Below are 23330 nucleotides of genomic sequence, written 5' to 3' on the forward strand. Positions count from 1 at the left end.
CTCTTGGGAAGCCCTAAAACCAGACGAGCTGAAGTGTTATGAATACGCTGGAGTCTCTTCAAGCTTCCTTTATTGGCGCCTAAATAAAGGACATTCCCATAGTCTAAATGAGCTGTGACCAGAGCACTATGGTCTTCTGGCAGGTATCGGGAGGAGATTAAATAATTTCCTTTCCAGCAACTACTCTGATTTGATGATCGAAGGAGAGATTTGGATCAAACCACACCCAAGGTTTTTTGTTGTATTTTTGGGCGTAAGGACCTGACATAATGCATTGGGCCACCATGCTGATGACCATAAAGATGGGGCCTTTCCTACAACCAGTACCTCAGTCTGCCATTTAGCTTGAGGCAATGATTGGCCATCCATGTTGTTAGCTCTTCCAAGCAGGGAGAGAAGCGGGCGGCCGTGGCTTCCGAGTCTTGAGAGAGTGTGACTATAAGTTGTGTGTCATCTGCATATGACACCATAGTCACCTTGTGATGTTCCACGATATCTGCCAGTGGGCCCATGTAGATATTGAATAAAGTTGGGCTTAAAATGGAGCCCTGAGGCACGCCTTGTGCTAGAGGCATGCTTTCCAAAAGGAAAGGTTTGTGGGAAACCTGGAAACTCCGTTTGTGTAGGCATGAGCATATCCAGCGGAGTGCTGGGCCTACAATCCCGCAGCTGCTGAGTCTTTGAGCAAGGAGATAGTTTACATACTGACACTGCCCCACTCCCCTTCTCTAGCTTCCAAGAACGCTATTTATGAAATCACCTAGACTTCTGCAAGTTTCTAAAACTAAAGGTTCAACTATCTAAGTACTGAGACTTGAATATGGACTCATTTCTACCCACCCTTATTTCCAAATTTTGTAAATCTGGCCAATTAGTCTCTAATGTCCGCAACCAGCACTCACTTAAATCACCTACACTAAAGTTGCATAATGAACGAAAATGGGAGTAAGAAGTTGACAACAGCAACATAGACTTTGACTGGAATGACATCTACAAATCTCCTTTCATGAATAAAATAACACCTATGCTGTCCTAGACTAAGATCATGCTCATCCATAGATCCTTTTGGACTCTCAAAAAAAATGAACAAACCCATGCTAAGACAAGACCCTAACTGCTGGAATAGCAGTGAACATAGGGGTGACCTAGAACACATGCTCTTCTACTGCCCCACACTTCAAACGCACTGGAAGAATATCTTTGATTTCATTAAAAATGCTCCGGGCATTAGCCCCACACCTGAATTATTTTATATAAAACTTTGACAGCTTGATCCACATCTATCTAACGAAACAGATGAGAATTTCTTAGACTTGAAGCTAATATTAGCCTTTAAATTGATTCTCCCTAATTGGAAGAATTCTAGTATTGTGTCCTTCCACATGTGGCACGAATGGCTTTCGTTCCTCAGAGGAGCAGACAATATCTCCTTACAGCTCACACCTCCTCAATAATTCTATACACGAACCACCCTAGTTTGGCAGCACACCCACTTCAGTTTGCTGCAACAATACTCTGTGATACTCACTCCAACTTAACTATCTTATAGGTCATCGAACAATGCAACTCAAAGGGTACAGGTAATTAGCTTATTTGAATTTGTTTCTTTGAGAAGTTAACTGCTCACTGTTATATTCAACTATGCACTGTAAAGATTAAATGTATATGGTTTTCCCTTTCGCACAGTCTATTTCTACTTCTTCGTTCTAGTTTTTTGTACTACTTATTTTCTTCCTCTCCCTTGTTTTCCTTCTTTCCATTTCTCCTGTTCGGTTGTGCTCACTGAACCCCGTTACAATATTGACTGGCCCATTGCTACATGCTGTGGTGGGCGGTAGTAAAATGTGAATGATAATTGACCAGACCAATGGATGAATATGGTTGATTGAATATATACATATCATGCTGTCTTCCTGCAGTCCTACGACGTCATCCACCTCACGGAGTCGGTGCACGATAGTGGCGAGATAGTGGAAGCAGGACCCACAGTATATAAAGCAGGAGACCCTGTGTGCAGTGCAAAACACAGGAAACAAACTTGCACTCCCAAGGATCGTTGCCATGAAAAGTTTAATCAAAAGGTTGATGCGTTTCGAACAACACAGACTTTGTCAAAAGCCATAAACAAGATTCGTGTTCATGCTCCTTTTAAACATAATGTCATCATAAACATGAAAAGACAAACTCCCAACACAATTTGAAAAATACAACATAGTGTATTTCAGATAAAATAATTCATACCAGCGACATTCACAATATGCCACACAATGTGAAATAATCAGTAGCGGGAGAGATATGGGCAGCCAAGTGAAAATCCCTCTGGGAGGCGGGGCCACATACATTTACCCAATGGCATGGTATGACCCTAATAACATGGCAAAAAACCAAAATATAGCAAACAGCCCTACGCCTCCAAAGGAATAAAAGTAACTATATACAGCGACATTTGCAAATTTCATATATAGAAACGCCAGGTGGCTTACTATTTAAACAAAAGAGCACCAGGTTAAATGCCTGCGCCGAAGGCTATAAAATACCCTGCAATCAAATTTAAAAATGTATATGTTGCTATATACTACCTCGCAGAAAGTTAATGACAAATTAATATATAGAAACACAGAAGATGAGAGGCAACACATGAGCAAGGAAGATCAATTTGACATCAAATCAACTTTTAAAGTAATTTCCAATATAATTCAGACTCCAGTTTTGCTTGAATGATTCTTTTTTATTTTCTCTTTTCCAGTGTTGAAAATGCAACAAACAAGCGCAACCAACGTGTTTCGCCCCAAGCAGGGCCTTCTTCAGGGCTGCGAGCACAATTAAAAAAGACAAACATAAATTAAAAAAACAGGACACATTCCATATGAAACACACAAAGACATAAACATAGTTTAGTACAATACTAATACACATCTTATACAAAAACAGACTTAAGTTAAAAACCATAAATACATCCCAGCCTCATTAAACCCAACAGTGGCATCCAATCACTGAATATATACCATTCTTCTAGAGATTTCCATAGTAAGAGGCCAGCTTGCACATCAGAGTCTATGGTACATATAATTCATAAACATACCCAAATGTGTTACACATAGTTTGATCAAAACAGCCAAGGATTCTTATTATAAATGATATCAAACAGATAAAAACATATAAGGAAACCAAAAGAATTAGAAAAAAACACATAGGGGAAGACACATAATGATGCATAACCGGACCAATGGCCACGAAATAATGATATCTCATAGCAGCTACAAAAAGAAGGTTACTAGACCGTACATTTATTCATCTCATTCCCTCCAAGCTCATTCAAGCATCATCCAGTGAAAGACTAAAAGGGCCTACAAAAAGCGCTTACCAAAAAAAGTCTTGTGCACGTAGCAATAATGTTTGTGAGCAGCAAGCTCATGTCAGAGTCCCAGATCCAGCTCTCTACCCACTACAAACAGCAATAAGCTCGAGATCAGCCAGTTGGCCGAAATTGGGTCTACAATATCAGAAACATCAAATGGCAGATACAAATTCAAAAGAAAAAAAAAGAAAAGCAAAAACTATAACATACAGTGTGATCATCTCATGCATTCCTTAGTCCGCACCCAGAAACACATTTTGTAACACGACGCTTCACACCCAAGAGAACCAGTGATCCAGTGACAAGGTAGTGCGCAAAGAACTGTCTGGTGTCTCCCAATATTTACTCATTCAAGGACAAGTTTCAGAAAGTCCCAAAGTGACAACCAACATAATAAACACAAAAATGAAGTGTCTTCTTACATCCACGTCAACAATATGTATGGTCAACATATGGCGAACCGGCGAGTGTCCCCATTTGCACAACCAAGTAATAGATTCCGGAAGCAGTAGTCCCAACCTGAGAAGTACTTCAGAAGAGAGGAAACATATCTTATAGCGTAGGTACGAAAAGGCATGCCTTCATAAACAGAAATTTAAAAACAAATAGGTTTCAATGAGTAAGGCGTAGGTCCAAAAATACATAAACTCATAAGGCAAATCCACCCGGCCCGCCGCACCTGTGTGGGTAGTCGGCCATAAACTACACGATACAGCAAGCATACCTAACCATTAGTATAAATATTTATTCAAAAAAAGAGGAAGTTAAAGGAGCACAGCGTAACCTCAAAAGCAAAGTATTAGGAACAAATAGGGTATATAGCATTATGGAGTAAGCCCAACGAATGCATAAACTTGTAGGGCGGAACCAACCAGTTCGCCACAACAGTGTGTGGTGTCTGTTGTAAACTACATGATACATCAAAGACACATTAAATCGTAATTGTAAAACGTTATCATAAAAAGGGGGTACGTTGGAAAATCACTGCAAACTACAGTCCGAGGTTAAGTGTGAGGAAACACACCATATGCGGTGCAATATAATATTGCAAAGCATAACAATATTTAGTATGTATGACGAAAATGGTGTTGCAAAGTGTAACAATATTTATTAAGCAGAACGGAGATGAGTAAAACCATTATAGTTAGAGTTGTAGACTCATATCTGTGTTCGGCAACGCCGTACGGCCTGCCGCATCTCAATCTAAGCATGTTAAACCCCTTCCGATCCTTAAATAGTGAGCGGCCACGTTCGTCATGCAACTCTAACCCGCAACCTTATCAATAACCAGACCCTCCGGGATTTTGCGATTTCGCGGTTTGCCGTGAAATCGGCACTTTTGTAAAGATGCCGCGATTTTTACAAAAGTGCCCGCGAAATCGGTAATGTGCACAATCAGACAGCATCTGCTGATGACTAAGTTTAATGGGGAGACGCTTCTTCCCAACATGACAAATGTAGGTGGCAGGCGAGAGAAGGGCAGGCGGCAAGCTTCCTGGTAACAGAGTTGGCACAAGTAAGGGCCAGGCGGACGAAAGGTGTCGGGCATCATGGCCCAAAAGGCAGTACAAGAAGATGAGATGAGGACAAAGGCAGAAAGGAGTCGGATGGCAGCGAGCACCTTAGGGCAGAACCTGGCGCAGGTAGAAATCAAGAGAGAGGAGGACCTTTTCCAGGTATCAAGTGAAGTGACGAGGTTAGACCAGGATATGAGTTGATGAGGTGGCGACTGGATAAAAGCAGGGAGTATAGGAAAGGTAAACAGGAAGGGAACATCTTGGGGCAGAATGGGATACAGGCAGGTAATTTATGGGAAGCAAGGTGATGGGTACAATGGAGACAAGGGACCAGAACAGGACACATAGCGCGCAGGCAGTGAACCCAATGGGGGAGATCAGGTGAAAAGAAGTCACACTCTGGAAACTGTCAGGCGGCAAGGAAGTGGTGGAGAGAGGACAGAGCAGCAGCAAAATCCATCCATACATGTCCTGTGTAAATGTCTGTCACCCTGGCAGAATAGTAAAAAAACAAGCATTTGCAATGCAATAGGTCTCACATTTACGCGAGTTCCAGCTCCTGGCATTGTAAATGACAATGCCTTTTATTTATGTTTTGGTTTATAAAACATAAATAAATGGCATTTTGTCATTTACAATGACAATAGTTTGAACGTGCGTTCATTGCAAATGTTATAAATTTGTGCCCCTCCACCCCCTTCACCTGTGAAAACATAAACGGTCGGAGCCCTAGCCAGACCCTCCGGGATTTCGCGATTTGCCTTGAAGTATTACACGGTTGTATAGTGCCTTTATTATTAGTTTCTCCTCAGCTGCTCCTAATTTCACCATTGGCGCTTCTTGTAGTGCGAGGGGGAGACAGACAGACCGTTTCCCTGGATTCCTCACAGACAGCTAGGACTTGTGGCAGAAATGGGTTTGGTGGTTATTTCTCTGTTCAAACGTTAACTCAGTGTTAGCGTTTGAGAGCTCTGGGTCAGAGAAAGACGCCCCGCTGCTCCCAGCAATGCCTCCATATGGACTTCTATGTCGCTTTCATCAAGAAGCTGTTTCATGCTGTCACCGGGCCAGCGCTGCAGCGTCAGGGGACATACCCACGGGGGGCGTGGCCTGCGTGTCAGTTTGCCACAATCCCTGAGTCATCCCTTCAGTCGCACAGCCGATAGACCCTGGGCCAGCGCTGCGGTGTCAGGGGGCGTGGCCACGGGGAAGGGGCGTGACCTGCCTGTTTGGTCCAGACCCTGAGAGTCAACTCTACAGTCCCAGGGCGGATGTAACCTGGGCCAGAGCTGCGTCAGGGGGCGTGCCGACAGGAGGGGGCGTGGCCTACGTATTTGCCCCAGTCCCCGAGTCATCCCTTCAGTCCGAGGGCGGATGGAACCTGGGCTGTGTGCGCGCGCAGTTGCCATGTTTCCTCTGTTCCTCCTCAGCCTGGGGACACTGTGCACCGTCCGAACAGGGGGAATGGACATGGGTGCGAGCAACTCCTCCATTCCGAGCCCATCTGCTGCTGGCCTGCGCCCTGGGCAGGGGTCCTTCCTGTACTTCGCTTACGGCAGCAATCTGTTGAGGGAGAGGATCCTGCTGAGGAACCCCTCTGCCACCTTCTACAGCACAGGGAGGCTGCAGGTACACCCCCGTGTTATCAAAGGGTGATCCTTCTTTAGCTCTCAGAGGAGATTGGGGTTAGTAATCGGGAGAGAACGTCTCGCTTCTGCTTAACCCGTAGCATCCCTCCATGATGATGATGATAAAAATTTATAACGCGCAAAACAATAACCCGAAGGTATCAAGGCGCCTAAAAATAAGATCAGTAATTGAAACAAACATCCTTACATATAGGCCTGCCGAAAGAGGCAAGTTTTAAGCGCGCTACGGAACTTCTGCAGGGAGGGCATCACCATAGCATGCCATCACCATAGCAGCTATCTGATCTCTTGCTACATGTAACACTGATGTCTCTGGCTTGTAAACCAGCTGTTTTGCCTGCTGGGAGTTGTAGTTCAACCATTAACACAAATAACATAGTCTCAACAGCACCATCACGCAGAGTGCAGTTAGGTAAAAACCATTTTCTGTACGATGTGCCGAGCAGTGCTTAATTTGCAAATGGAAGAGTGCCGTCCCGAAGCTCAGAAACCCAAACAAATGCAATTAAGCGTTGTAAGCTGAATACCAAAGCATGTACTCATGCCACTTTCATCCGCACCCTGTCCCTTTATCTCACTCGTTCATGGTCCTGCTTTCGCCCGTTGTGACGGTTTTCCTTCTTCTTCGACCTCCACTTCCGCTTAATTTGTTTTTCCGTCTCTTGCTCGGGTCCCCAAAATTAAGTTCCGGCGACCCCATCCTCCCCAGCAGTACCGGCTCAAATTAAGCATTGCATCTACCAGAGTTCTGTGGCATAGGGATAGTTTACGTCCGTGCCTCCCCCACCTTGTTGTAGTGCATGGATACTCGCAAACATTTCCCCAGGGGCCACAAAGTTTGGTCTGTGATGTGACCGAGGGCCTCATTGATGCTAGCAGAGTGACAGTACGGTTGGGGCAAGGGGTTGGCAATAAGGTCGGAGTAGAGGAAGTGGAGCATAAACTTCTAGTGTCTGAATTTCACAATGCGAAACCAGGTCTTGGGTCTAATCTCAGCTCATCCACTTAACCAAACTGTGTGATCTCATTCAATTATTTTATTTCACTTTCCCTCCTTTTTCTTCATTATCACATATGAGGACCTCGAAATACATAACTTGAGAATTTTTGCTGTATAAAATCACTTCATGTTTGATTTATTTAACTATAATGCTGTTCATGTAAATAGAAACCAATGCCACCTAAAAAGAGCACGTAACTGACTTGCCTCTTCGTTCACTTTTGGCGTTGTTGTGAGGGTGAGGTGAAGAATGAATGATTCTAGATTCATGTTTGAAAACTATCCCTTAAAAAAAAATACTTTTCAATGCACTGATACAATCTGATGTACTAAGGTGAAACAGTTTTGCATCTGAAGGAAATACACTTCTTGAATTTTGAACAGACTTTATCATACTTTGACACTTGTGCTGCAAGATGCCTTTTAAAATGAAGGTATTTCTAAAGTTAAGCGGTGCAGGACCCCCTACTTACTTCCTTCCTATAACTTAAATTAACCTAAAGTAAATGCTTGCCTGTTTGTTTAACATCTTTATAATGTTAGTGCAGAGTTGAGTAAACTGCAGCCCAGTGCTGCTGTTGATGAGGGGGGCGCATGTAAAGGTCAGGAGGGCCGCATGCCGCACCCCCCCCCCCCCCCGGGGGCGTGCATTGAGTATCACTGTAGTGTGACAAAGATTGCACTGTAGTTCAGCACCTCTGCCTCTAAGAAATAGTTGTGTCCCTGACTTTAAGAGTCTCCAGGCCCACAGTTATCTTTTACAGCCTTGACTACATAAGAGTACGGAAATTAGCAAGGTCATTTATCATAAAAGCGATTCCCTACTTTCTCGAGTAGTGCCAGTCGCTAGTGGTTTTCTTCTCCAACACTGACCATGTACAGTTTACACATCACTGGTAGGACCCCGTCTGTAAAACTGTGTCCACTTGTGAACAGCTCATCATAAATATATCTGTCTCTTGATTCCTCAGCTTGGATTGCTGATACTACCGCAGAGCCCTGAAATTTCCTGATTCAATGCATGATAGTTACTACAATCTATTTTTCCTGTTATAACTTCATAACTACACATACAATAGGGCAAGAAAAAGTCTTGACTGCAATAGACATGAAAGAGGGAACGTGGAGAGCTCTACTCCTGGGTTTCATCCGCTCATGTGCATGTTGCATAGTGCAGCGTGAGAGGATGCAATGGCAGAGAAATCGGCGCTGCTTCATTGTTAGAATTTGCATTATGGTGTTTTTTAAACTGGTATTTGGAGTATTGCTCAACCATTACACTGCTCATTCATCCTATTTCAACCCTTGTAATTGGATTTATTTAGCGCTTCCTACCCCTGACGAGGCATTGAAGTGCTTTATGGCGAGAAGCATGCTACTCCAGAACTCAAGGTTAATGGTTAATCCACTGGTTATTGTTGATTTTAGGGATTAGTCATGTGCCTTCCAGAAAAAAATGACATCTGTTTACTCCAGTGACTTTGATAATTTATTTTAATACCAGTTAGATGTGAGCATTTGTGGGGGCCATGTGGTTTCAGGTGAATGGTTGGTGAGGTAGATAGGCTGGTGGAGAATAGGTTACAGGGATGGTGTTTTAAAGAAGAGAGGTTGTGATCTATAAAAGGAGGTATCAACCAATTGCAGATTTACCATAACAAGGATCAAGGCAGACAGGCGTAGGACTGAGAGGAGGCTGTATTCGGAAATATAAGTCACGCAGAGGATGGAAAGTAAGGAGAGGGTCACTCTGAAGAACAAAAGTATGTCCAGGTCAATTTTTAATGCAAGGTGTTATGGGTATCGTTCTGAGAGCAAAAGGAGAATGTAAGCTATAGAAAGAAACAACATTATACATAGTGCTCCATATCCGGGGAAGACAGCTTATACGTGTGATTCTGAGTGTACACATCATTTAAACATTAAGGGCCTTAGCCTGTTCTGTACCAAGCATAGGTAAACTCCTTTAAACACAGTCTGGACTATCCCAACCGTGATACAGGGCATGTACGCTGCACAATGGGAGCTGGTGCAGAAAAATTAAACATCTCATTTAAAGATCTTCTCTGACTATTCTGTAAATTGAAAGTTTTTTTCACTCACTTACTAAAAATGGATTGGCCTTAGAGTGTCTCACTAATATCATAAACAGTCAGATTTATATCATATTTTGTCACCTAATCTCATCCAAGTTTATGTTGTTCTTGTTTGTGTATGTGGCTTTTGTAGTATATGCATTGCACTTAAAAGCGAAGAATAGTGATGAAGGCCTACGGGTTCCATTTGGCCAGTCCCTGACTTGTCCCTGTGAACACATTGGGTTTGATGTTGTTTTCTCAGACAGTGTAAGTAGAAAGGAATAAGGAGCAAGCAAATTAGAGTGACAATAAAGGCAACCAGTTGTAAACAACGGACAGGCTGTCAGCTCTTTCACAACCAGACAGTTTAAGCTGCTTGATAGGCCCAACCTAAAAAATATTGTTTCAAGCACCTGCACTAATTTAAAAAGTATCCTTATTTGAGTTTTATCTAGAGCCACATGTCACCTTCCGAAAAAGCGGGGCTCTTGCATAGTTGGTTGAGAGTCGGAGAATTAGCAATGGCTTTATTTACAGCCCTTCTCGCAGGTGTCCAGCAAAACAGTAGCCACAAATAATCAGTGTTCCATGAATTGGAAGTAAGTGGATTCTGTGAGAAGGTGGATTGGTATGTGCTGTCCACTAATTAAAGTGGGCACCTTGTGCCAGGCCACACGACCCTTATGATGTATGAGGTCAAAGATAACCTATAGAAAGCTATCCTAGTGGTAGCTCTGGAGAGCAGCCTTCAGGCTAAGTCTTGAAGGAATGTAAAGCAGCTTGTTTTAGCAGAATATCACCTCCTGAATGACTAAATGAAAGGAGAACCACACAGTAGTTACATAAAAATATGTATTTATTAATATAACTATCTCTACTAACCTCTACACAAGATTAAACATAAAGCACACAATACTGTAACAATAGAACATTTGTAAGTAGCAAAATACACAGCGGGTTCCGGGGGAGACCGAACCATATACTAAAACAAGCATTTGCAATGCAATAGGTCTCGCATTTATACGAGTTTGAGCTATTGACATTGCAAATAACAATGCTTTTTATTTTTGTTTTCGTTTTAAAAACATAAATAAAAGGCATTGTCATGTACAATGCAAATAGCTTTAACTCGTGTAACTGCAAGAGCTATTGCATTGCAAATGCTTGTTAAAGGAGACAGGGCAGTGACAAGAAGAGACTAAGACAAAGACGCGGGGAAGTATCACTACACCCCCCCCCCCCCTCCCGCTAACTATAAACAACAGATGCCCAGGATGCCTGGGTTAACAAAGGAGGCGGAGAGGTATCTTTTGATTTACCCCCCCGCCAAGTTTCCTCTACACATACCCAGGTTGCCTGGGTTATAAGAGGGGCGGAGCATATCACTACACCCCCACACACATAGTTTACCCTACTCCACTCTCGCAGGAGCTAGTTCCGTGCATTGTCACCACAACAATAAACCTGGAAAGTGAGACCACGCCCATCCCTGGTGTACTGGTGTGTGCAGGCCCGGGTGCGTGAGTTCAGGGTGTGCGCTGTACAACAATTAACTTGCTTCTTAGTTAAATGATGATATTGTCGTCCCTTAGGGCGGGAGTGGGGTATGAATTTTTCTATGTTTATGTTTGGTGAAGGTGAACCTTTTCCGCTTGTTAAAGAAGTACATTTTTTTAAAGAGACTATCGTAGTTAATCATGATCTTTCTTGGACGACTTACACATCAAAATAGTTTCAGTGCTCGGGTGCTAAGAGCAAGCCAGCCTCTTGGCTCAGCTGTGACATCAGAGGCCTGCCCCTGGCTCGGAACGGCCCGGCTCTGGCTTGACTCTCTGTATTAATTTGTTGGCTCGCCTATTTCTAGCTGATGTACTAGAACAACCGGAACTAGGGCTTACGTACAATGCTGTAACAGTACAACCTCAGATGTGAAGAGATATAGTGGAGGGCTTCTGTTAGTAGTGTAAAGAATCTACAACCTTTGTAGGCCAGTGTACAAGAATGGAGAAAAAACCATGCGACCGGCTGAGAAAGGACATCGCTGTTTTTGCCAGTAGTTACATCACTTTACGTGAACACCCAAAAAGCGCTCACTTAAACAAGAGCCCGATCATAACCTTCTTGCTAATGAGCACACACAGTAACCGTGTGCCAGCCGCACGTGTAAATCAGGCACTTAGCGGTATTCGTGGCCGTAGGCACTTCTCAGCAGACGGGCAGATGACTTAATAAGGAACTGCTCTAAATGAGTCGTCGTTAAATGCTACTTTTGTTCCTGCGCATTACATGATAGTTTAAAAACGAGATCAGGGGTAATTTATGTCTGCCCTTTCCTGCTTTCCTATTGCCAACGCAGTTTTAGGACACCGCGGGACCCGTTTTTAAAGTGACACGGAGCAGGACGAGTATTGCGAGTTATGTGCAGGGCGGTAAAAAATGTTGGCACCCTCCTTACTTTTGCTCCTCCCCCTTGTCCATGGTGGGGCTTCTCTTATTAGCAGAATCTTGTCCAGGTAACATATAAAGTCCTGTAGTCAGGTAACCCACTTTATACCCACCGGAAAGGGTTGGACAGGTTCAGGGGTCCCTCCTATGGGAGGGGCAGGACAGAGGGGTGGCTACACCCATGTCCTTTGTCCCGTTTCATGCCAGAGCAGGAACAAATGGCTGCCAGAACTGGTTTGAGCTGGACTATGCACAGGGACACCAAATGTGCCCCATTGCAGACTTTCTGGCACTCTCAGAGTGCACCCACCCAGCCCCAGTACACTAAATCCTGTCTGGGAGGTGGTTACACCACCCTGTGACAGGATACCTATTGTCATGCCTTCATCTGCTCGAGCTTGGCTCAGCAGCAGGAGAGCAGAATCGTGTCTGTGGCTGGCAGCGTCCATTTTGTGCTGCCCGGGTCGAGAAAGCTGGTACCGGGTAGACCGGTGACCCACACATGTCTCCTCGGAAGGGTGGAATCATACCTCTCACACCAGTTACTGGTTTTGAGGTATGATTCCAAGGTGTTTTACACCAAACAAGACATGTTTCTAAGAAGCCGTTTTAAAGTTAGCATTTACCTCGAGGTTATAATGCACTTAGATCTACATGTCTGGCTGCATCGCAGACAACCCCGAAAAATTGTTTCCGCAGGTTGAAGAGGGGCCCTACTCATGCAGAGGCATCCTATCACGTAAAACCCAGCACCCTGCCTTTAGGATTGATAAGGCCTGCCATAGGGGTGACTGATAGTTTTTTAAGTGTAGTGATTTAGAAAGATATAGCAAACCTATATCTAATTAAGTGGTGCAAGCACCAGCTTACACAGGATGTTGTAGCAGGCCTGGTGTGTCATTTTGAATGGCCTCTCATGGGTGGCATAATAAATGCTTCAGCCCATGGGGGGCCTCTGGGGTACCTATGACCTGGGTACATGGTGCACCATATACTAGGGACTTCAGATTGGATACTGAGGCCCACTTTTAAGTGTACCTAAAGTACATATACAGCCATTTAAGGGAGATAGCAGGATCCCAGCCACACTAGTCAAAAACAGTGAGACATCAACAAAAAGTGGGGGTAACCATAAGAAGCAGATACTACTTTCCTACACCCCCCCCAACGCAAGGACATTAAACTAACCTTGACCAGTTGAGTCTTCATGTTCCAAGTGGAAATATCTGGAGAGTCCATCTGCATTGGCATAGTTACCCCAGGTCTATGTTCCACTTTATAGTCCATCCCCTTTAGGGAAATGGCCCACCTCAAAAGTTTGGGGTTTTCATCCTTCATCTGTTTTAGCCATAAGAGGGGCTTATGGTCTGTCTGAACAATGAAGTGAGTGCCAAACAAGTATGGCCTCAGCTTCTTCAGAGCCCAAACCACAGCAAAGGCTTCCCTCTCAATAGATGACCAACGTTTCTCTCTGGGGGTCAGCCTTCTGCTTATAAAAGCTACTGGCTGATCCTGACACTCTTCATTCAGTTGTGATAACACAGCCCCCACCCCCAACTCAGATTCATCAGTTTGAACAATGAATTGTTTGGAATAGTCAGGACTTTGCAGAATGGGAGCAGTGCACATGGCCTGCTTCAGGTCATCAAATGCCTTTTGACAACTAACTGTCCACTGAACTTTCTTAGGTATTCTTTTGGAAGTTAAGCCATTCAAATGGGTCACGATGGAACCTTATCCTTTGACAAACCTCCTGTAGTACCCAGTCAGGCCCATGAAAGCTCTGACCTGAGTCTGGGTGGTTGGAGCAACCCAATCCGTGATGATTTGAATTTTGCTCTGCAATGGTTGAGCCTGGCCTCCACCCACAAGGTGGCTCAGGTACACAACATTATTCTGCCCTATCTGGCACTTGGTGGCCCTGATAGTGAGGCCTGCGTTTTGCAGGGCCTCCAGAACATTTCTCAGGTGGACCAGGTGATCCTCCCAGGTGGAGCTAAAGACAGCAATATTATCCAGATAAGCTGCACTATAGGCTTCCAAACGAGTGAGAACTTTATTCATCCAGCCTTTGAAATGTGGCAGGTGCATTCTTCAAGCCAAAGGGCATCAACACAAATTGGTAGTGCCCACTAGGGGTTGAGAATGCTGTTTTTGGTTTAGTATCCTCAGCTAATCTGATTTGCCAGTAACCAGCTGTCAGGTCAAATGTACTTAAGAACTTCGCTGAGGCCTCAGCTAATCTGATTTGCCAGTAACGAGCTGTCAGGTCAAATGTACTTAAGAACTTCGCTGAGGCCAAAGTATCAATCAGTTCATCTGCCCTAGGAATTGGATGGGCATCAGGCCTAGTGACTGCATTGAGACCCCTGTAGTCAACACAGAACCTAATCTCTCTCTTACCACCCTGGGTGTGAGGTTTTGGTACCAAGACTACTGGACTAGCCCAAGGGCTATGTGAGGGCTCAATCACTCCCAGTGCCATCTTCTGGACTTCAGTCCTGATACAGTCCCTGACATGATCAGGTTGCCTGTAAATCTTATTTTTCACAGGCAGGCTGTCACCGGTGTCCAACTCATGTGTACACCGGGTAGTCTGACTTGGAGTCAGTGAAAACCTGTGTCTGTACTGATTGAGGACCTTCCTGCAATCAGTCTGCTGCTGTTCAGTGTGGCTGCCTGCCAAGGTTACACCATCAACTGAACCATCATCAGGGTTCTGTGAGAGGGGGTCATGGAGTGGATTGCTCTATTTTTCCTGTCCCTCATCAGTAGCCATGAGCAAGCCCATGTCTGCCCTGTCCACATATGGCTTGAGCCTGTTCACATGGAGCACCTTATGGGGGCTCCTGGGAGTTCCTAGGTCCACCAGGTAGTTAACCTCTCCCTTTTGCTCAAGTATGGTATGGGGGCCACTCCACTTGTCTTGGAGAGCTGCTGGGGCCACAGGCTCCAACACCCATACTTGTGTCCAGGCTGTTATACAGTCAAAACAGCCTTTTGGTCATGCCAGGCTTTCTGTAATTCCTGGCTAGCCTGAATGTTTTTGGATGCCTTCTTCATGTACTCAGCCATCCTGGAGAAAAGACCTAGTACATAGTCCACTATGTCTTCTTTAGGTGGTTTGAGAGGTAACTCCCATCCCTCCTTAACTAAACACAAGGGACCCCTAACTGGATGCCCAAACAGAAGTTCAAAAGGGCTGTAGCCAACCCCCTTCTGAGGAACCTCTCTGTAGACAAAGAGAAGGCAGGGCAAAAGGATATCCCATCTACGCCTAAGCTTTTCAGGGAGACCTTTTATCATGCCCTTGATGGTTTTGTTGGATCTTCCAACTAACCCATTGCATTGTAGTTCACTCCACACTCCTTCCACATAGCAGTAAGATAACCAGACATATAGTTTGCATCTCTGTCTGATACTACCTCCTTACGGAAACCTACTCTTGAAAAGATTCCCAGGAGAGCTCTAGCCACAGCAGGTGCTGTTGTTGTCCAAAGGTAAATTGCCTCTGGATACCTAGTGGCATGGTCCACCACCACTAGTATAAATCTGTGCCCAGATGCAGTTGGAGGATCCATGGGACCAACAATATCAATCCCAACCCTCTCAAAGGGAACCCCCACCACAGGTAGTGGTATCAGGGGGGCCTTTGTGGTACCACCTGCCTTACCACCGGCTTGGCAGGTAGTACAGGAGCGACAAAACTCCTTTGTGTCCTCTGACATGTGAGGCCAGTGAAAGTGAGGGACATGCCTATCCCAGGTCTTACTTTGGCCTAAGTGTCCTGCTAATGGGATGTTATATGCCAGTGTTAATAGGAAGCCTCTAAACTTCAACGGTGTAACCAACCTCCTGGTAGCACCAGGCTTCGGGGTCTCCACCCTCTGAATAAATAAGTCCATCATCTCAGTAGATCCTATGGGACCCACTGGCACTCCCAGCAGCCTCAGCAGCAGCTTGTTGTCTAAGGGGTTCAAGAGAGGGGCACCTCAGCAGCTCCTGGCTCAGATCTGCCCTGGTAGGGCCCCCTGTCCCCAAGAACTCCACCTAATCAGGTTCAAGTTCCTCTGAGACAGTACCGTCACAGGGACTGAGATCATCCCCCTCAGGAGACTGATCCTCACTCTGAGGCAGGGGGGAAGACACTGCCTCACCCCTACTGCTCTTTCTCTTGGAAGGCTCCTGATCCATTATTCCAGGATCCAGGGCCTGTTATGTGGAAGACATTTTAGCCTGTGACCTAGTCACTGCAAACACGTCTGCAGAGATGCCCAACATTTCAGCATGTATCATGAATTCCACTTCAGCCCAAGCTGAAGTCTCCAAATCATTGCCCAACAAGAATTCTAGAGGGAGGTCTGAGCTAACCACCACCACCTTCTTAGGGCCAGTTACCCCTCCCCAGCTGAAATTCACAACTGCCTAGGAATGGTGTGTCCTGACATTGCTTGCATTGGTCAGTTGGTACATCTCACCAAGTATGATCTGTTCGGGGCCCACAAGATCTTTTGTCACCACTGTGACACTTGCACATATGTCCATGTATGCCATGGCCTCCTTACCATTAATTAAATGCTTGCCCAGGTTGCTGGGACTGACAAATAAGGAGGCAATATCCATGCCTCCATCACAGACTAAAACAGCCTGAGTTGGAACTCTGACTAGGCCAGAACCCATCTCAGATCCCAAGGGTAACCCCACTATTCCCTTGTTCTGTGTACCACCACTTGAAACTGTGCTAGGGGGAGCAGTTGCCTTAGGAGCAGTGGTGGTAGGAGTAGAATCCTTGGCCCTTGGACAATTGGCATCTTTTGACCAATGGGTCTTCTCTTTACAGATATGACCCCAAGGATTCCTTTTGCCTTTTCCCTTGTTAGACTGTGACTCCCCCCAGATTCAGGTTTTTGGGGACCTTGTGAAGACTTCTGGTCTTTACCCTTTTACCCAACCTTATCTGAAGTTTTAGCATCTTGCTTCTTGGAGTCACCACCTCTGAGCTTTCTGCTTCACCCTGGTTCAGACCCATTTGTCTGCCTTCTTTCCCAATTCTTGGGGAGAGGTTAGATCAGAATCAACCAGGTACTGATGCAACAACCGATTTTGACAATTATTAAGGATCTGCTCCTTCATAATTAAATTGTACAATCCTTTAAAATCATTCACTTTACCAGTCTTCCAGAGCCTTGGTAGCACAATCTACAAAGTCTACCCAGTCCTGTGTCTGTGTCTTCTGGGTGTCTCTGAACTTAATCCTGTACTGTTCAGTGGTTAAGCCAAACCCATCAATGAGAGCACTCTTCAGGACTGAATAATTGTCAGCATCCTCTTTTCTTACAGTGGGAGCTTACCTTACCTTTGTCAGCAAAGGAAAGCCACAAGATAGCTGCCCACTGCTCCTGAGGGACCCTCTGTACTTTACAGGCCCTCTCTAGTGTAGTTATCCATTTGTGGATAAATCTCACAAAAAGTAACCGGATGGTGTATCTACTATAGCTAAATGTAAGTGAGAAACGAGTGAAAAAATGGTTGAAATAGTGGGAAGACAATTACATTTGTAAAGACGAGAACCCTCACTCACCAGAGGTGACATGCTTCATCATTGGGTTCCCTCTTGCACACTGTGACCGCAAGGTACACCGTGTGGGCTACACCTCTCCCTCGGGAGAGGAGAGTGAGGTGTTTTTATCATCCAATGTACAAATGAGTGAGGGGCAGAGTGCAAAAATTATATCAAAAAGTGAATTAAAACTATCTCCTCTAGGGACAATTTTTTTTTATTAGCTGTCCCAAGCAGATAGAGTTAAAAGACAGTGTGAGGAATAGTGATATAGATGTTCCCTATACAACTAGGTCAACATGTTTCTACCTTGGTGACCATAGGTTCTTGGCATTCTTCAGGACCAATATCATGTCACTCTGCTGTCAATATGAAAAAAATATTTATAAAATATACCATACTTAATTTATATGGAAAATCTTAGGACCAGCTGCAGTCTGGTCTGTAATCAGTCTCAAAACGATTGTCTACTTCATCCTTTAGACGGTCCTGTATGTTTGAGTCGCAAGAATCTACTTTCCTGCTACTCCAAAACTGTGGTATATAGGCCTTTTTATAATTTTTGCACTCTGCCCCTCACTCATTTGTACATTGGATGATAAAACACCTCGCGCTCCTCTCCTGATGGAGAGTTGTTGCCCACACTGTGTACCTTGCGGTCACAGTGTGCAAGAGGGGACCCAATGATGAAGCATATCACCTCTGGTGAATGAGGGTTCTCATCTTTACAAATGTAATTGTCTTCCCACAATTTCAACCATTTTTTCACCCTTGTATCACACTGACATTTAGGTATAGTAGATACACCATCCGGTTACTTTTTGCGAGATTTGTAGTGTGGAGTGGTACCGTGAATGGTAAAAATTCCTCTTTTTTGACCTTGTTGTGAGATTGTATCCATTTGTGGATGTCATCCCCACTCTGGTAGGGAGGGACTATATTGTTCAGGTTCCTATGATCAGGACTCCTTAATCCTAGGGACACTGTTGCTGCCACCATGGGACTCTAGTCCCAATTTTCTACTAGATCTCTGGAGCTCTAAGGATTCCTTATCCAGTGCCAATTGCTCTGTTTTTTTAGCCTAAGCTTGACTTCTCAAGCTCTAGTAACTGGCATTGTCTGTAATAAGAGGTATCTCTCTTATTAGATATGGAAGTCCCTGAGTGTCTAGATTCTACAGAGAGAGACCTAGGTCTCCAGGGTAAACTCTGTATTCTACCAGGAGGATTAAAGAGAGGGCCCTCTAGGCCTTCTCCCTCCTCTTCCTGGTCCTGATTGGCCAGGTTAGAATCATCTTGATCCTCCTGGTCAGGGTTTGAGGCTAGGTCAAAGAAGGTGAGACCTCCTAGCCTATCCTCATTCCCTGCCCCATCCACTCTTTCTACCTCCTCAGAACCTGGGGTCTTCTTAGGGTCATCCAGTAGTAACACCTCAATGAGACGTTGGGTGTTGGCACTTCTCCCTGTCCTCAACTTCCTAGATATACACATGGCTTTCAATTCTAGGAATGTGAGGCCATTGCACCTAGTTGGCAGAGAGCCACTGGCTTCTTCTCTAGAAGACATACTAGTGATATGTGGTGTAGACACCTACCTAATCTAGTGGAGACTAAACTCTCTTGAGTTGGAGAAAGGGTGTGCTAGACCCTTGCCTTACCCAACTCCAAGTTCAGTAGAACTTACTTATTCAAATCTTAGTATTATTAGTGTCTAATACTTAGTGGTTTTCAGTTAATCAATCAATGAGATTTATCTGGTAAAACAATAGCAAGCTTGAATCCCAACCACTGCACACCAATGTGAGAAGGTGGCCTGGTATATGCTGTCCACTAATTAAAGTGGGCACCTTGTACCAGGCCACACGACCCTTATGATGTATGAGGTCAAAGATGACCTATTGAAAGCTATCCTAGTGGTAGCTATGGAGAGCAGCCTTCAGGCTTAATCTTGAAGGAATGTAAAACAGCTTGTTTTACCAGAATATCACCTCCTGAATGACTAAATGAAAGGAGAACCACACTGTAGTTACATAAAAATATGTATTTATTAATATAACTATCTCTACTAACCTCTACACGAGATTAGAGCATAAAGCACACAATACTGTAACAATAGAACATTTGTAAGTAGCAAAATACACAGCGGGCTCCAGGGGGAGACCGAACCATATACTAAAAATATGGTATAACAATCACGACTTCAATAGACACAGTGCCTAGAGCAAATAGAATCGCTAGGACCCCAAGGAACCACCCAGAGGGATGACACAGGGAGCCAATGGAGGACGGGTGCAATGAGGAAACACAACCGCGTGCTCCGTACAACTCTATGGGAAAGTCGTGGTTGTAAAGTTAGAGTGTAAGGACACTTCTATGAGGACTTTGAGCAAACCCTTTGGAACATGGGAGGTTCTAGAGCAAACCCACCAGTGAGTACCAAAGTACCCGTGTTACCTGTCCCAGAGGAGCCAGGTGCATAGGGGTCAAGTGGTGTCGTAAACCTTTGTTGTTTTCAATGGAGAGCTGCAAAGAAGAAGTGCTGCCAGGAAGGCGAAGAGTGTCCAGTGGAATCCAAGCCTGGATTCTAGGTGAGAGGAACATGAAAGCAGAGGGGACAGAGTCTGGGTCACAGCAAGTGACCTGGGGCTCGGTAGTCGAATGCCCACCGATGTCGGGTGCTTCAGGTGCGAAGAAAGGATGCTTGACTCTGCAGCCACGGGGACCAGGAGATGTTGATGATGACCAGGATCTGGATGTGAGCTGTCCCACGAAGGATGTTGAGTGCTGACGGGTCGGTGTCCGGCTGGAGCTCCAACAAGCCTTGGCAAATGCAACCCATGAGGTCAGAGGAAACCGGTTACGGTGTGGACCAGCAAGGTCCAGGAGACTCTCCAAGAAATGGGGAGTTGGGGCACATCTGGAGCAACCTGGAAAGCCCAAGAACAACCAAGGTGACCCATGCCAGGACCCACAGGCCAACGGACAAGGGATTGCGAGGAGACCTCAAGCAAGTTTACAAAGCACCAGCCCACAGAGTACTCGGTGAGTGGAGGCCAGATATCTTCAGTGCAAATACTGCTCAGGATCAGGACTACGCCGAATCCAATGCACAAGGTCGGGAAATTCCAACAAGCATATGCACTTGCAAATGTACGCGGTGCACAGGGGTTCGGGTTGCACAGCCCTCACTAGGGATACTGGTCTCAGAATCGCTGAGAAGTCAGATCAACCTCAGGGACCTTCGGTAACCCACCTCCTGTGTTGCTGAAATTTTTGGAGTTCTCAGGAGCTCAGGAGAAGCAAACCAGTCAGATGCGCTTAGGTAATTCCTTTACTCCAAGGGAGATTCTTCAGTCGTCCAGCATCGTGCAGTCGAAGTACTTGGTTTCTTCTTAACAGAATCTTGTACAGGTAAAATCTAAAGTCCTGTAGTCGGGTAACCCACTTTAAAACCACCGGCAAGGGTTGGACAGATTCAGGGGTCCCTCCTAGGGGAGGGGCAGGACAGAGTGGTGGCTACACCCATATCCTTTGTCCAGTTATGCACCAGAGCAGGAGCAAATGGCTCCCAGAACTGGTTTGAGCTGGACTATGCACCTACATGTGACAGCATGCCTATTGTCATGCCTTCCTCTGCTTGAGCTTGGCTCAGCAGCAGGAGAGCAGAATCGTGTCTGTGGCGGGCAGCGTCCATTTTGTGCTGCCCAGGTCGGGAAAGCTGGTACCGGGTAGACCGGTGACCCACACATGTCCCCTTGGAAGGGTGGAATCATACCTCCCACAACAGTTACTGGTGTGGAGGTATGATTCCAAGGTGTTTGACACCAAACACGACATGTTTCTAAGCAGCCGTTTTCAAGTTAGCATTTACCGCGAGGTTATAATGCACTTAGAACTATATGTCTGGCTGCATCACAGACAACCCCGGAGAATGGTCTCCGAAGGCTGCAGATGGGCCCTACTCATGCAGGGGCACCCTCTCACAGCACCCTGCCTTCAGGATTGATAAGGCCTGCCATAGGGGTGACTGATAGGTTTTTAAGTGTAGTGATTTAGATGGATATAGTGAACCTATATCTAAGTAAGTGGTGCAAGCAGCAGTTTACACAAGCTGCTGTAGCAGGCCTGGTGTGTAATTTTGAATGGCCTCTCATGGGTGGCATAATACAGGCTTCAGCCAATGGGAGGCCTCTGGGGTACCTATGCCCTGGGTACATGGTGTACCATATACTAGGAACTTATAAGGGGGCCTCAGTATCCAATCTGAAGTGTACCTAAAGTACATGCACAGTAATTTAAGGGAGGAAGCAGATAGGCTGGGGTCCTGATTAGCAGGATCCCAGCCAGACTAGTCAAAAACAGTGAGACATCAGCAAAAAGTGGGGGTAACCAAAAGAAGTAGATCCTACTTTCCTGCAGATTCCACGACTGGGTGCAAGTCGTTCGACAGTCGGGACCTTGCCCAGTAATTTGTCGCCACATTTTTGTAGTCTAAAGACTCAATAGTGAATCAGGTGCAGATTGGCCGACCTAGAGTGTGTTGAAAATTCAAAGTTTGAAAGTAGGTTGAACTGTTGTTACAGTAGAGCTTGTGATGTGCTTTCCAGGCTGGATTAACATGGTCATCATGTGACCGCACTGTGATAGCGACCTCTAAGAATACAAATCAGGTTTGTGCCTGCTGTTCCTTGAGAGTTCTGTAGCCCATGATGAGGGTGTCTAAAGTCTCCATCGTGAGCCAAGATGAGAAGTAAACTTGTACAGGCAGAAATAGTGTAGCCCTTGTTGCTCAATCAGTGTAACACTCTTCTATTTGGAAAGGAACCAATAGCCTGCCCAGTTAGGATGACAGGTGAGGTGTACAGGCTAGGAGGAGAAGGAAACCTGCGACCATTGTGTCTGCCTCCCAGATGATTTCACGAATGGGGGAAGTGGATGTCACACTAAATGTGAGCCAACACCTAGTTGGTGCATTCAGTTGGTCCCTCAAGATACGTTTGACCGAGCACATGCGTGTCCAATAAGGAGCATGCAAACTGGCAAAATTAGGCAATACCCCATTTAAATAAAGGCACTCCCCTTTGCATAGGGTTCAGCCTGCAGCAATGCAGAAGGCGCTACAGCTGCACAGGAGACCACTCTGCAACCAACTAACTCCGAGGCGGCGAAACCGGGTCCGATAAGTTTCTGTGCACTTACAGGATACCCTAAGGTTACAGTTTCTCCTATTTCAAGGAAACACATTTCTCGCAACCCTCGTTTGCAAGCTTCGACTGGCATGCTCTTATATTTGTGTAAAAATTGCCAATTTCATGATGTAACTTTTGAAAATTCTCATCCATTGTGTCAAAATACCCATCTAGGCTGTTTTTCAATTGTAAATTTAAACTGGAGCAGAGTTTCAGTGTCATGTAGGGACTTTTTAAAAATACCAAGAGGTAAAGATCATGGTTGGCTGGCTCCCAGGACTCTCCCAGTTTCCCTCGTCACTCTTTTCCAGTTCCTTGGTCCCAAACCCTGTGTCCCTGTCTCCTCCACCTCTGACCAAGGACTGCTTCTAAACTCCATCCTGGCTCCTCTGGGGGAAACTTCCTTCCTGTAATGCTTACAGCCGTTCCAGCTTCTCCTAACCAGACCTGCGATCTATTCCATAAAGCCCTTGTGTTGTCGAGACCCATTTCTCTCCCAGACCACATGCTGTGCTCCAAACCCACACGTACCAAAA

The 23330-nt window shown here is 45.3% G+C and overlaps 1 protein-coding gene across 1 annotated transcript in view; it reads left to right on the top strand.

The window, feature by feature from the left end:
* Positions 1-6187: 6187 nt before the first annotated feature.
* Positions 6188-23330, top strand: part of GGCT (gamma-glutamylcyclotransferase) — a 149355-nt gene continuing 132212 nt past the window's right edge. Inside the window, exon 1 of the mRNA XM_085630631.1 lies at positions 6188-6504. Within this exon, the coding sequence (XP_085486757.1) occupies positions 6250-6504 (255 nt within the window). The 5' untranslated portion in view covers positions 6188-6249. The remainder of the gene's footprint in view (positions 6505-23330) is intronic.

Source organism: Triturus cristatus, chromosome 10 (genome assembly GCF_964204655.1).
Source record: "Triturus cristatus chromosome 10, aTriCri1.1, whole genome shotgun sequence".
NCBI classification, from domain to species: Eukaryota; Metazoa; Chordata; class Amphibia; order Caudata; family Salamandridae; genus Triturus; species Triturus cristatus.